General features: G+C 39.0%; 1 protein-coding gene across 1 annotated transcript in view; it reads left to right on the top strand.

The window, feature by feature from the left end:
• epha6 (eph receptor A6) overlaps nt 1–16,200 on the top strand; it is a 75,264-nt gene that overhangs the window by 24,552 nt on the left and 34,512 nt on the right. The window contains exons 3-6 of the mRNA XM_059349031.1: nt 5,844–5,972; nt 7,712–7,861; nt 7,950–8,111; nt 8,233–8,461. Coding sequence (XP_059205014.1) covers nt 5,844–5,972; nt 7,712–7,861; nt 7,950–8,111; nt 8,233–8,461 — 670 coding nt within the window. The remainder of the gene's footprint in view (nt 1–5,843; nt 5,973–7,711; nt 7,862–7,949; nt 8,112–8,232; nt 8,462–16,200) is intronic.

The following is a 16,200-nucleotide window of genomic DNA, read 5'->3' on the forward strand; positions in this document are numbered from 1 at the left end:
AGGATGCAGAGGGCTACTTTATTTGAGAGGTAGGAGTCCTCTCTGAAGCCCTTCCAGACAGGATGTGGAATAAACAAATTGGGACTTACATGCTTATGTTGCAGCTGCTCTGTCCAGCATTGGGACAAAAACAGTGCAGGGATTAGAAATGGGAGAAAACACATTTACACTACACTACATTTATTTAAAAATTCACCTCTACAAATGCCTGATCCCAATTCCACATAACTTTGCAACACATCTCCTTTTTCACCCTGAAATATCCACATATATATACAAACACTTATAAATACAAAGTACACACACATTTTCACACACACCCACACACACACATACGCATCTGTAGCATTTACATAAAATCCCCCCATTGGTCTGTCTGTCTGTCTGTCTGTCTGCTTATTTGCTTATCAGCATATATGTATGGCCACACAATAACCCTCCTCATACCTACTAACTATCTGAAATCAACGTAAACAACTGGTGTTGTAAATATCTACTCTTTATTTTTATTTTTAAAATTATTTACCTTATTTTCTGTTTAAGTTGTTTGACCTTTTCTTGTTATGTAAATAAAAATAAAGTTGTCCTCCAAAAGTGGGGGGTGGTGGTGGTGGGCCAAAAAAAAAAAAAAAAAAAAAAGAAATGGGAGAAAACAGGCTGCATTTTGTTTAAAATGCATCCAGGTCAATCATTAGGCCACATGCAATAACATTTTCGTAATATTATCTTAACTCTTAGAAAATGTGCAAACCCCAATCACTTCTAAAACAGAAAACACATTATTGAAAAACTGCACAGGACTCCCACAACAGGTCTGGATCACTCTGAATTTAAACAATTCAATTACAAGTCCAATTTTCAAAAGGCAAATGATAATCACAACAAAGGTCAGAATTCTTGACAAATACATTTGAAATGTGTGTTTTTAATGTATTTATGGCATATATATGGCAGTAAAGTTAAAGGAACTGTAGGGTGATACATTTTTATCTATTCCACTTTGGTGAGGTGGATGTGAAAAGGAGTTCCATTTTTTATCAAGTCTGCCAGGGAGGTTATTTTTTTGGTGCAGTTTGTTTGTCAGCAGGATTACAGAAAAAACTCCTGGCACAACTTGGTGCAGAGGTGTAGCATGGGCCAATAAAGAACCCATTAAAATTTGGAGTGGATTTGAATCACAGGGCAAATACACAAATGAGTTTTCACTTTCCCAACAGTGCGAAATAGGTGATTTTTGTGCTGTTGGATTAATCACACATATAATCATAATCATACAATACATGTTCCGAATTCACAGGGTGCATGAATACAGCACTGGCCTTGACGGAGTTCTTTGTTCTCCGAGTGCCATTCCTGTTAAATTTGCACAGCATGTGTGGAGTATGTTGCAGAGGCTCACAGCTGCTGACACGTATGCGTATCAAACAAGCTGATTGGTTTATAGAACTTTAGGAAACAGAAAGAACAGTATGTTCACATTAGTCCAAACATACAAGAATCTACCAAGCAAATGTCGCAGAACAACACAAGTGCATTGTTTGTTTGCCTAAATGCAGCACTGATAATTATGTTGCACCATCAAGGGTGCTATAGGAACTATCCATGCAGCCACAAGCACCAATCCAATACATTAATATGGCTTCCATAGGGAACTGACGTCAACTGAGCAGCTGCTATTTGTCTGTCCACTTCAATCCTGAAGAGGGATTAAAACAAGCAATAATGATGAAGTCTTCCATGAGTCTCCCACTCTCCTTCAAATCAAAATCTGTATGCAAACACCAAAGTCACTAATTGCTGTGTTGCAAACTTTGTTAAAATCCCTTTGGACCCGAAGAAAGTGTTCTGAACAAGCCAAAGTCAATAGGACATGTCATAAGGTCAGGTTTAATTGTAGTGCGAGTGTCACTGTGTTGCTATAAAGTGTTTTAATTGCTTTTTGGATTAAGTGAGGACATTTTTTTAACAAACTCAAGGGTCATGATGCCAAACTAACAAATTAGGTCTACACTTGTTTCTGCATCATCAGTGGTTTTCCAAATCTTTAGCACTTCATCACAGGGTCAGCCTTTAAACTAAGTTTCAGAAAACCTTTTATCGCACTCTCATATGGCAATATTAGTGTCAGTTCAATACAGTAATTAGTTCTAACACCTTGTACTCAAAACCTGGTTTCTGTCTGAAACAGTCTGCTAAGCTCGGGGCTAATAGGCAGAGCGATTAGTAGGTGCATATCTGATTGCTTCGGAGAGCGTGGGCTGCAGCTCATCTTTCAAACTCCGGGTTTGCATTTGTTTTCCCTGCTCTGAACCATGCCACATCCCAAGGGGGCATTTTAGAACACTGAGGCACACAGAGTGACAAATTACCATTTTCTCTTGTTTGTATGCATAATGGAACTTCAATTACTTAATGCTGATCTTATGCAAACCAGAATGCCTGCTCTCTTTAAAGATACTGGGTTTCTCTTTCTGGTCTGTAAGGAGGGCACTGAAATGACCGAATATAGAGTGTATGTGTTAAAGAAACTCCTCTCAAGTGTGTGATTCTTGCTTAAAGTTACAATTCTTTTCTATGACTTTTACAGCATTTCCACTTTTATGCACTAGCAGAAAATCTCAGAAATGACAGGCTGACTGGCATGTGACAAAGCACTGCAGAGGCCTTGCAGTCTTATACAACACTAGCCGGCTTCTCACTTTAGTGACCACAGAATGAACGCTTGAATTTTAAAATTTTAAGCCGTGCTCGCGGCACAGCTCAAGGGATGCCAGTGTCAGTCTGTCAGATGGTCACTCACTTTGGTCCGGTCTGAAAACATCTTGGCACCTATCGGATATATTGCCATGGGAGTTTTTTCAGATATCCAAGCACCCTTGAGAATAAATTACTCTGGTGATCCTCTCATCTGTAGCGCTACCAGCAGAAAAGCTACATGATGATTAGAAAAACTCACATGTCGGTCCATCATCTGGTCAAAGTTTATCCAGTACTTTTGGTCTCAAAACACATGAAATGACTTTCCCATCAGCCTCGGCTGCATTTTGTGTTTATAGCTGCTGATTGGAAAATGTTAGCAGGCTAATATGGTAAACTGAGACAATAAACATCAACATTTTAGCCATGTGACTGCATGTGAGCATGGTAATATGAGCATTTCAAAGCAACCCTGTGCTTAATAGTTCACATTTTCTCAAGTCTGTCTTAAAAAACAGAAGTCAAGTGGCTATATAACCATGACAACAGGATCCTGCGCATACAGGCCATGAAGAGATCACTTCCTATAATGCTTCTTCAGCAGCTGAGTTAATCAAATTAAGTGGGTATCTCTCAAAGTTACGTCCTTTTTTAGCACAAAATTCCCTCTCTTTGCTTCCCCAGGCAGTGATTCTGTGCAGGGCTGCAGTTGAAGAAAGTAACACAAAGAGACAGTAACTTTGGAACACATCTGCTTGATTTGTTTGACTCAGCTGCAAACTTCAGCCTCAGCTAAAATTCTTCATGATCGCATACTACCTCAGAGTCCACTTAATACCATAAAGGCATGGGCACAACATTATTGTCTGGCTGGAGTTCCAAATGAAAGAGGAAGTGATTATGATTGATTAATCATTTAGCCCCTGGGTGTCACACAGAGCTAATTTAGATAGCTTAATTAATATTAGATTAATTGCTTTTGTACGCTCCAGTCAAGGTTAAAGTGTTATTTAATAATTTATATTTGAGAGCACTCCACCTCAGTTGTTTCTGTTTCCTCTACGACTCAACTACTGTCTGTCATCTCACCTTCATTGGGTCTCTGTTTGAGCGACACATCTAAGATATTTATCATCAGGGACTGTGCAGCTCCAATGTGAGTATGTGTGTTTTAAAATGAAAATGTATGCATATCACATCTAACACAGCAGCTTTGGACAATTTTCTCCCATTGAAGATCCCATTTTGGAGATATCTTGAGTACAGAATTACATAATGTAGGTACCTACATGCTGGAGAGTGAAATCAATAATCAGTCGCAGAGTGCTTTCCATTTAGCTACTTATGCTTTCTCACGTCCTCCATGCTCCAGTCTGTGGACCTGGAAATAAAGGTCTGCAATCATGGAGGAAGCTTCAGGCCTCATATCCGTTGGTTACACGCTATGCAGAAGTCTTTTAGTTGTATTCTTCAGTGGAAATCTATTTATTAGCTCTGTCTAAATCCAGGGGATGCTAAAAGGTTGACATAATCTACCCATTTTGAGCATGTCTCCAATGTATGTAGCTTTCTTTTGCCCACGTCAGGAGCACAAAAAGTTATGTAGCTTTTGCAGCCATCAGTGTCCCTCATCCATTGTGTGCCATCGTGTCTCTAATGAGTGATCCTTGTCGACTCGTAATGTCAAGAAAGGTCATATAACTAGCATTTATCTGGAATTTGCGCTCCTTTTTATTAGTCTATAGTTCATGTGATAAAAACATCAGATGGAATAACCCAATGGAAAGGGAAATGCTGTAAATGATGGAGGACAGACATAAATTCTTCTGTTTGTTCTTTGCAGCTTGGATATATTGTTAATCACAGTGCTGCCCATTGCAACTACTTTGTTACTTTAGAGATTTATATGGTCATGGAAATTTTGGACTCGGGGCATGACTATAAACTTATCACTGCAGATGACCTATCAGAGAGTAAAGAATGAACTGTTCTTGGGGGGAAAAGCATTACTGTTATATTAATATTACTGAAATATTGAGACACAACCAGACACACCTTAGCATTGATTCATACTACACTGTAATAAATTATTCTGTAGTCATTTCATTTTACTTAATATATTGATAAAATGTATTAAATATAAATGTGTCCTTGCTTTTGAGGCAGTTGTTTAAGTAACTTGAAAATTAAAATGTTCGAGATAGAATCTGCTTATTTTGATCACATTAAATATAATATGCAATTTATGTGTATGTAATTCTAAATCAAGAGAATTTTGAATGAATCCAACACAATAGAATTAGTCCGTTTTTAATTGACACTTAACACTTCCTGTTAAGTTATTAACTCAACTTGTAACATAGTTAGATTTAATAAATAATATTGCGTGCAATCTGTTGCCTCAATTTTATTGAGTAGCTATTGTTTGTTTTGTTTACAGTGTATTCTAATAAAGGGTAATCAATTCTCAACAGATGGAAATTATGGTACAACAGTAAAGCACGAACATGTGCACCCATGTATCTCATCCTCTTGAGAAAGAATCATGTCCATTTGTTGCCACAGGAGTTGTGAGAAAGAAGTTATGTCAATACACGTTAGGGCTTTTGAAGCTCTGATCATCACACCGTTAAAGCGGAGCAGACAAACGAGAGCGCCTGTCTGATGCAACGGCTTGAAAACATTGGTGAAACTAACTCGGTGTCTCTCAAACGTCATGTTTCTATAGAAATTAAGTCTCACTACATGCAATAGAAGATGCACAGGTTGGACAGTTCATGGAATAGCTCTGAAAACGAAGACCTTTATAGGCACATATATTTAATCTCATAGTATACAAATATTTTCTACTGATCTGGAGCACAATACATCCTAATGTAATACAGACAGAAATCCTAACACTGTATTCCATTCTCTCACCCCAATTCACAAATTACTGTGGTCTTTAAGGGTCAGTTGCAGATTAAAGCTATCCCTGTTCTGCTTAAAAAGGGTTTATTTTATTAATATTCATAATCTGTGTGTATGTTTGTTTTTGATGTCATGTAATGTGTGCCATGTTGCATGTCATTTTTCAGATTGCAGGCTTTAAAATTAATGACTAAACACTCTGCTTACATTTTTTTGTCCAATATTTTTTTTTACAGTGGGATGCCATCACAGAGATGGACGAGCAGAACAGACCAATTCACACCTTCCAGGTTTGCCACGTAATGGAGCCAAACCAGAACAACTGGCTGCGGTCTGGATGGATCCAGCGTCAGGCTGCACAGAGGGTCAGGAACACATCCCAACACTTACTCAGATTTACTGTACTTTGCCAGAAATATGAATCAAATGAAGCAGTCCTAATGCAGGGCCTGGTTGTGACATTGTCGCAAGATTGGGAAAATTAGAACCTGGTCTCACAGGAATCCGTGAAATAGCCACGGATTCGCTTAACTCAAAATCCGTAGAATAGCCACGGAATAACTCAAATTTCCGTGAAACTGGCACGAATTTCGCTACAATGCAAGTCAATGTCATATCCCGTGGCTATTCCATGGATATTTTTTCCTATTGGTTCGTTCCAAGTCACGTGACTTTTAAGGTCCTGGCGGTCAGAACAAAAAACATGGCGGACATCATCTCGTTTTTAGTGAAAAAATCAATATTTTGACTTAGTTTCTGCATAAAAATGGATTTTGATCGCATTTCTAGCGAGAAATATATGTTTTATTTTCTAAATATCCACTCAGTGAATGTACATAATCACTTGTTGGAATAGCCACGGGATATGACTGTCATTAAGTTGCATTGTAGCGAAATCCGTGTCAGTTTCACGGAAATTTGAGTGATTCCGTGGCTATTCCACGGATTTTGAGTTAAGCAAATCCGTGGCTATTTCACGGATTCCTGTGAGACCATGTTGGAAAATTAGGTGGACATTTGTGCCCCAAAAAGGCCCTGTTATAGCGAGAAAGTTCTTTAAAAAAATAATAGAACTTTTGAGGTGGGGTTTGCAGGAGTGACCTGCTTCAACTCGTGTACTGCTTCTTTCATAAAACAAGGTAGCACTCTAGCATTATTTCAGTTTCAGGTTGAGGGGAGAACATTTCTCTTGGTTGATAACATAAAAGTAACTTCAGGCTTTGCTTTGGGCTTTCCGACTAGTTTTAAAAAGACAGAGAGAGAGAAAAAGATGGAAAGAGATAGCGCAACTGACCTGAGAGCACGGGCGAGTGGTAAATAAAGAAAAGCCAGTGAGAAAGCCAGTGAATGAGATGAATAATACAGTACGTTCCAAAGCACAAATAAATTACCATCAAACACTCAGCAGATGATTTACTGTAGGAACAGGTGCTCTTAGTTTTATTTGCCTCCTCTGCATTTCACTCATTACATTCAATGTGCAGTAATTACGATGTATGTCTTTGCAGGCGAGTGTGTTTAACCCTGCGATCACCAGCATCCCTCCTCCTATTATGTCATGTTGCCTTTTCAAATGTCAGCAGATTAATTTGCTTAATATTTGCGTCGTCTTTAGGCTGTAAAGAAAATACAGACAACAATTTGCTGGATTTAGCCTTTAGTTTGAAAAATAGTCAAAAAGAATAAAGCAACCAGGAAACTGTTGGGAAATACAGATAAATTGTCAAATTAAGTAGAGAACACAATGTTTTATATAACATATGAGAAAAAAGGCAGATTCACTATAAAGAGGGGTTGGTTTTCATTGAAGTCAATACAGAACATGATAAATCAAAGATGGAGGTTTTTTTCTTTTAGCAATGACTTGACAAATTACATATTTTATCAAAGTTTTTCACAAGATGTATTTTATCCTTTTTCCTATTGTGTTTGTAATTTTATGCCGCCTTTTTTAATTACTTTCAATTAATTAATGAATTGCTCTGTTGTTTGCACTTCAGTGGTTCATCTGTGTAATATTTAAGCAAAAAGCCTGCCGTTGGTCTGGCACGATGTAGAGCCAACTGCAAAACCTTTATAATTATTTATCTATATCTTAACTCAGGTATATGTGGAGCTGCGCTTCACGCTGAGAGACTGCAACTCCATTCCCTGGGTGTCTGGTACCTGTAAGGAAACATTCAACCTGTTTTACCTGCAGACAGAAGAGCCGCTCTCTGCAGGGACGCGGTTCAGACCTACTGACTATGCCAAGGTTGGTTTATCCGAGTGCTATCATGAAAAAGAGAGCTTTGTTGTGCTGCTGTATGATGCAGTAACAAGTTTGTTGTTGGATTAAAAAGGTTGACACGATAGCGGCGGATGAGAGTTTTACACAGACGGATCTTGGAGATCGTGTTCTTCGCCTCAACACTGAGGTCAGGGAGGTGGGACCGGTGACACTGAAGGGCTTCTACTTGGCCTTCCAGGATGTGGGAGCTTGTATTGCTCTTGTGTCTGTCAAGGTCAGTGAACAGAGGCGGTGCGACTTATGTTTGCACGAACTACAGGCATGAACTTGTCAATTACATTTCTTTTACAAGACTGGCAGTGCTTGAGCTTCCTGTTTTTCCCTTTTCACATAAGGTTTTCTACAAGCGCTGCCCGTCGACTTTGAGGAACCTGGCAGAGTTTCCAGACACGGTGCCCCATATGGACTCGTCCTCTCTGGTGGAAGTACGGGGTGCATGTGTGGAGAATGCAGAAGAGAGGGACACGCCCAAGCTGTACTGTGGTGCTGATGGGGACTGGCTGGTACCACTGGGCCACTGTGTCTGTAGCATTGGTCATGAGGAAATGGACGGCTACTGCCGGGGTAAGAAGTGCCTTTGTGTTTGTACTAATTTTAGAGCAGAACACTAACTAACAGCACACTAAAGCTGCAGTTTTAGAGAAGGCATCAAATAAAGGGAGAAACAGGGAGAGGGGGAGAAGAAGAAAAGGCATTGCATTACATTAACAGATCTCTAGGGCCTCACCAGTCATCTGCTGCTGTTTGACTTTACAGAAGTGCTATTCCCTCCTCTCACTCTAAGATCCTGCATCCTTGTCTGATCCTCTCCATCCACATCTCTCTTCATCTCTTCACAGCTCCTCCTCCCCCTCATCATCGTCTCTCCTCTCTTGTCCACTTTGTTTACGCTTCACTTACACCCCCACTTCTTTCTCCTCCGTGTCCTTTTATTTGCTCTCTTTTCTGCCTTCCCTCTGAGTCCTCACTCTCTCCATTCATCTCTCACCGCCACCCTTTTCTAAACTATGTAAATATGAAGAGATTAGTTTATGTCACCGACATTTTCTTTAGATTTGAAAATCATTACTTTGTGGACTCTTATCAATTACTTGGTTCAAATAGGAGCATTATTATTTTTTATAATATCCTGCTGTCGCTGTTTAAATGTCTGTTGTTGCTTTGATAAATATCATGCTGTGGGGGATAAACGCAAACATTCGCCCACATAACATTTCACATAAACAGTCTCGAATCTTTGATAAATCCCCAAAGCTTCTGCAAAAGGCTTTTTTAGGATGCCTTCCTCTCTAATTAGCCATTTCAGCATTACCTAATTGTGGCCCATTGTCAGCAAAACAGATTAAGACAAACTTAAAGAAACTGTTGGATTCTTCCACATAGTCTTTGGCCTGGTTTCTCAATTAGACTGTGCAGACAGACTGGGGGCTAGCCGGCTAATTGCCTTCATTTGTTAGTTTCACAGCTAATTTAGCTCACACCTAGTCTTTTTTAAAACTCCCCCAACCCTCCCTTTCATTTACGAAGCTCCGACTTACTGTTGTAATTAAGGCAGGTGCTAAATGGAGCCACGCTGCATGATTACAATTGGAGTGCACCTCGTATTACTTGCTACATTTTGCAGACTTACAGAAGTCTCAGCTGGTTGGGGTTGAAATTCATGTAGTACCCCTGTGGTGATGTGGTTACTTGGGTTATTACAGAGCAAACTCCAACAGTCATTAGTACAGCTGATATGTAGGACAGGCTGTAATATCTCCTTTATTTGCTCCGCGGGTGTAATTTTTCTTTTTATCTGCTTCTCTTTTATCTGCTTCTTATTTATCCTTTCTCTATCTCGCTCTCAATCATCACAAAGATGTAGTTAAACAACACAGAAACCTGTCAGGAGAGATTACTGATGAGACTGCAGCTTAGGAGCAGCACTCTCATGGTGTCTCTCGTATATGTCCTACATACTGTATATATTCTCCCTGCTCTCCCCTTTGGCTGACAGTAGTTGCTCCTCTCTATTGTACTGTAGTTGCAGCATTGTCTAGGGGGATGTTGGCAGCCTCTACAATGAATGGGTCAGTAACTCATGTAGCAGTAACCCACTTGGCACTTCGAAAACAATGTGTGTTTGTCTATTCATTCCGTTATACATATTGCAGTTTCTTTGACACCTCAAGCTGACAGTAGGAGTGTATTCTGCCCTACAAAGCCAAACTGCAGTAACTACGTTTTTGGGCGAAATTGAGTTATAATTAAAAAATGAATTCCTTGATGTCTGTTTTATCTTGTGACAAAGTTTTCGATTTCAATTTTGCTTTATCTCAGAGAAATAATGATATAAAAATTGCAGTAACTACAAAATCCAACTCAAAACCAAAGCAGACTGCAGTAAGTTCACTTACCACGGTCTGATTTAGATATATATAGCCTATATATATATGAATTCAAACATAAAACCAAAGCAGACTGCAGTAACTTCACTTTGACTGTGACACAGTTTAGCCTTGTATTTCTTCATTATTTTGAATAGTGAAGACAAAAATAATAGAAATTATAAGTTTATTTGATAGGGAATTTATTATCTAGATTGTGATTAAGTAAAAAAATGAGATAAAATGATATTGAGAAGAGAAAGTATAACATTACTTTATGATATTAGGTCTAAAATACACAAATCTTTGAATAGAGTTGTTAAACACTTTTAAATACACTTATTACAAAATCAATTTGAAAATCTTTATTCACTGAAAACAAAATATAAAAGCTGAAAGAGGACAAGAACATTATAGTTACTGCACTCTGTTTTCACATTTCTATTAGAACATTTTACAGCGATGCAAAACCATATACATACATAATATATAGCAATAATTTATATATTGTGATATTGAATTTACTTAAACATCTATTTAGAAGCTATTCACGGCTTAAATAACCAAGCAGGAATGTCTGTCTGCATGTTTATTGCTTTTCTTTTAATAAAGAAATACTCTCCAGTTCTCATAATACTAATGCAATTGCGGAATGTACGTTAACCTCTTTAGGAGCCACAATTGTTGTTTTATTAGAATAGTCGTCTCTACGTGTCATCCCGCATATTGTAACTGTCAGTAGACCCGCGCAGGATGCTGACTGATCTGAAAAACAAGTGGTGGTGCAAACATAAACACATTAATTGAAGCCTGACAAGATGCTTCTTCATGTGATCTAGTGATCCTGTGATTCGCAAAAATCAAGAGGCATGGCAAGGTGGTCTGCTTTCATCTCATCCGGCAAATGAAACAACTGACAAATCGAGCTATTTTATCACATCTAATATTGCCACAAGCACGCCTTGTTCTTGATTTGCAACACTGCCCACAGTGTTCTAATACAGCCATAGATATTAAAAGGATATCTACCTCAGTATAAATAGGTATGGCAAGATCTCTGACTGTTAACAGATTTATATTGTTTCTCAGCACATACATATCAGCCAACTCAAGTTGGTAAAAATGCCTTTAGAGATTCAGAGTTATTCTCAAGACCAACACTAACTCCAATTTCTCACCAATATTTGAAGAAACACTCTTTATATTTGGCATCTCTAAGACTGCAAGTATTATGGCCACTAAATAAATGACATACAGTACAGGCCAAAAGTTTGGACACACACCTACTCATTCAATGCGTTTTTCTTTATTTTCATGACTATTTACATTGTAGATTCTCACTGAATGCATCAAAACTATGAATGAACACATATGGAATTATGTACTTAACAAAAAAAGTGTGAAATAACTGAAAACATGTCTTGTATTTTAGATTCCTCAAAGTAACCACCCTTTGCTTACTAGAATATGTACTGTATACTTGGGATTGGTGATTCGATCAGTATCACCTGTGATGACCCCTCCCACTCTGCCTACCTGTTTACCTCTGCTTTTGTTGCCGGTACTGGGAGTGGTTAGGAGGGTAGAGTGGGAGGGTCGTGATTGTACCTCCAGTACTCTCCAGAAGGCATAAAGGAGGCCTCCTGCAGAGCTTCACTCTCTCTCAGCAGGCTCCAGGCCCAATACTTTGTTTGCACAAACCTCACCATATTTTCCACGCATCCACACACTGCTGACATGATTGACTCCTTTCTTATCTACACACACCACTCATTTGTTCATTTTTTTTCATTCATTACCATTAACCGCTTCTCCGCAATCGGGTCGCGGGGGGCTGGAGCCGATCCCAGCTGTCATTGGGCGAGAGGCGGGGTACACCCTGGACAGGTCGCCAGACTATCGCAGGGCTAACACATAGAGATAGACAATCACACTCTCATTCACACTTACGGGCAATTTAGAGTCACCAGTTAAACCTAAGTGCATGTTTATTTGACTGTGGGAGGAAGCCAGACAACCCGGTGAGAACCCACGCTGACACGGGGAGAACATGCAAACTCCACACAGAAGAGCCGCAGGCGGGAGGCGAACCTCTAGCTGTGAGGCGAGAGCGCTAACCACTACACCACCGCGTAGCCCAACCACTCATTTGTAAATAACTTAATTAAATGATGTTAAATAAAATTAGTTTTCATGATCTATCTGTGTGTGACCTCCCCCCTTGTTGCCACCTTAGAGCCAGATGGTAACACAACACTAATACTGATGTTATCGATCAGGTATGGATCATGATGTCAATGTCAATATAAAATTCAGGGTTTCTGCTACCAGTCAAGGCAGGCAGTGCCACATCAATCCCTGGCCTCATGTTCCAATGAGTTGAATTATACATATATAATATCTGAGATTTAGAACTCAATATTGGCAGACATCCTGAGCTGTGGCATCAGAATCAGTTTGGGGAGAGAAAAATCAGTGCATCTCTCACACATACTCTATAGCAGCCATTCTCAACCTTGGGGTCCCGACCCCAATTGGGGTCGCGAGATGATTTCTGGGGGTCGCCAAATCATTTTGGAAAAAATATAAATGCATAAAATTCATATTAAATTACATAATGTCAGACAGGGAGATGTTTTGGTTTGTGTGATCTGAACTGTGCGCGTAAGATTCTGTTCAGTGGAAAAAAAAGTGTCTAAAAACAAGATAAAAACACTAAATCTGAGGGAAATGATCTTGCTGCATGGACAGATAATTTACTTGACAAGATTTCTTAAATTAAGATTATTAAATGTAGAAATAAGCATGTTGAACGCTTAAAATAAGAAATTAACTCTTAAAACAAGATGGGGCGGACAAAATGCATGATAAATTGGGGGTCGCGGCTCAAAAAGGTTGAGAACCACTGTTCTATAGTATGTGTAAGAGCCATAGATATACTGGGGAATGCTCCAACATTTGCTTTATAATTAATTACAAACTAAAAAAAAACCTGAATCAACCATAATAATTACTTAAGGCAGAGTTTGCATCATAAATTATGCACAGGAAACGGCCATACTGGGTTTAAAATGAAATAATGAGAAGGCTGATGAGGGTAGTGATGCAAGATTATCACAATTATGTGTTTGTCATAGCCAGTTACTACATAGAATACAGTCTCTGTAATGGTAATCTAGATATCTATATTAATAATAATAATAATAGCATGTATAATATTAGAAAAATATGTCTTGTCTAGAGGGTAACCCTTGATTTAAGAAAACATTGCAATAACTCTTGCAAGACTTGCAGCCCAACAGCATATCCTAACATTAACCATGTGAGGCCAATACCAAACCTTAAAGAAATCTAGGATTATCTACTAGCCACGACCAGAAAAATACAGCATGGCTCATGACAATAAAACTGCTATGAGCCCAACAGTATACTTTCACATAAGACAGAACTGGTAGTTTCCCCTTATGTCCAGTCTGTGTGTCTGCTGAACATTTCTTAGTTATCTCTGCTCTGGACATGAACTTATCATCTCACTGTGTCTGAAAGAAAACCCAAAATGGCTGTTCCTTTCAGACTCACCCTTCTCTGAAATACTGTTGTAGCACCCTTGGTAAAGGAAACCAGAGACACTGCTGTGCTCTACTTTTGCTGTGCACAAGCTTTGGCCGGGTTTAGAAATGTCAGGTAACATCTATTGAGTTTGATCTGCTGTGCGATTCTCGAACGGCATCTTTGAACTCATTAACATTAGGTTAGAAGGGGTGATCAATACTAACAATGCATTATGGGCTTGTGATTAATGATTTATGGCTTTAATCATTCATCAATAATTTCCATAGGTCTTGCGGTACTTGTGCTGGGATGAAGCTGTGCACTTTGCAAGTAGTTGCAGGAAGTTTAGGCATGAACTTGCGGTGACTTCTGCTTTCTCCTCGTTTTCATTTTGGAACACTGCTTCAAAGGGTACTGTGATCAAAGCTGTCTGAGAGGCAGCATGGGGAAAGAGCAAAAGAGGGAGAGAGAGCGCGCGCGAGAGAGAGAGTGAGAGAGAGAGAATAGGGAAAAACCCCAGCGCTCCCAAATATAAGCAGAGCTCTGCGCTAACACGTCCATCTTTCCCTCCCAGCTGCCTAAACAAAGGCATCAGCGCTTATCAAACCCTGCTTTCCACCCCAATAGCATTCTGCCAGACTGTTTTGACATCTCAATCGAGTGCTTTATTATTCTATTCCTTTCATTCAGTGTCAGCCACAAGAGGATTACTCAGAGATAGGCTGGTTATATCATGACCTAGATAAGGCAACATCATAGTGCTAATGCTATTTGTTCCACATCCTTTCGTCACACCATCATATTCAAAAGGAGGCAGTGAATTGTGGGGGAAGCTAATAGAGATGTCTTTTTGAATTTTAGAACAAATATGCATACAAGACCCAAAACCCACCAGTGAGCTAAGTGATTACATTCAATAACAGAAAAATCTTCCATATCCCAATATTTTGTTTTCAACAAAATCTTTTGAATTATAATTTTTGCAGCTAACACCTCCTGTACTTTTCAGGAAGTTGTTATGAACACAAATCAGGAGCGAGAAAGCAAATCAAAAAAGACATTTTCAGAATCTTTCCAGCACTGTTTTCTCTTTTTTTCCCCTGTTGTTCCATCCTTGTAAGAGTTCTCCAAAAATCGACAAAACTTAGCTTGCTCACTGATGACCTCTGCTGTCTCAAGACACAAGATTGATCAGGTAGGAAAAGTACAAACTTGTGACCTTGAATTCAGGTAAAGTGGAATAGGAAATGAGGAAATCAATACATTCTCTTAGTTGTATTTGAGCCGTTGTGCCCTTCTTCTGTCCATTAAGGACTGTGTTTACTCTACTCTAACGCAGCTCTGCCAGACTAGAGCATCACTCATTCTCTGTGAACTTCCCATCTGCATATCAAAGCTGAGAGTCCAGGGTAAACATAGTCTCTGGCTCCATCTGTTTCTGACAACGTAAAGCCGAGAGGAAACTTCCAACTCTACACACCCAAACAACTCAAAATCTCTTAGTTGGCACGTCATTACTTTGCTGCAAAAGTGCAGGTGATGAACTTCCTGTGACCGAGCTCCGGTAGGTTATCTATTGAAAGTCTTATCTCAAGCATTCTTAAGTGCTACTATTCAACCTGAAGCCGAAGTTTAATCACTGCAATGTGTTTTAAAAAGGTGTTTTTTAAGCTACTCTGATCAATATTTCCAAGAATCAAATTACTGTGTCGTTTAAAATGGGGTCACTTGCAGAGATGTAACAGCAGAGAATTATCACACAACTCTGCAGTTCCCCACAGCTCTAAAGAGCCACGCAGCTTCTTTCAGTTCATTCTTGTTTTCATGAAAAACACCCAAAAAAACCCAACTATACACGACCACACACAAACATAATAAGTACCTTGTTGCTGAACATAAAGTAGTGGAGCATTTAGCGGCTGAAGTGGCCAGTACTTTCCTGAGTATTTGGAGGAGCTAGAAGGTGAGTGGGTTGTGGACTTTTGATGGACACAAACTCAACTCCAAATAAATGCTACTATAGCTCTGTATCTGCTGTAAAGTGTATTAAAGAAACATCTTGTTTCGGTGCCACCAAGTGGCCAAAAACAAATGAATTCAACTCAGTTTGAGTATTAAGAATTTAATTTTAGTCACTCATCCTGTTAGGAACTAGAGTCTCAGATGCTGCTAAATTGGATTAAAAAAAAGAGTCTTTGGCTCCATATAAATATATTACCAAAACTGGTAACATGCTAGTCTTGGCAACAAAAGACTATTAAGCTATTTTAAGCAACAATAATTAGTCAATTAATTGATTAGTTGAAAATTAATAGGCAATATTTTCATTGTTTTTCAAGCAAAAATGACAAACATTCATTGCTTCCTGCTTCTCAAATGGGAGGA

The sequence above is a fragment of the Centropristis striata genome, chromosome 2, assembly GCF_030273125.1.
Source record: "Centropristis striata isolate RG_2023a ecotype Rhode Island chromosome 2, C.striata_1.0, whole genome shotgun sequence".
Taxonomy (NCBI): Eukaryota; Metazoa; Chordata; class Actinopteri; order Perciformes; family Serranidae; genus Centropristis; species Centropristis striata.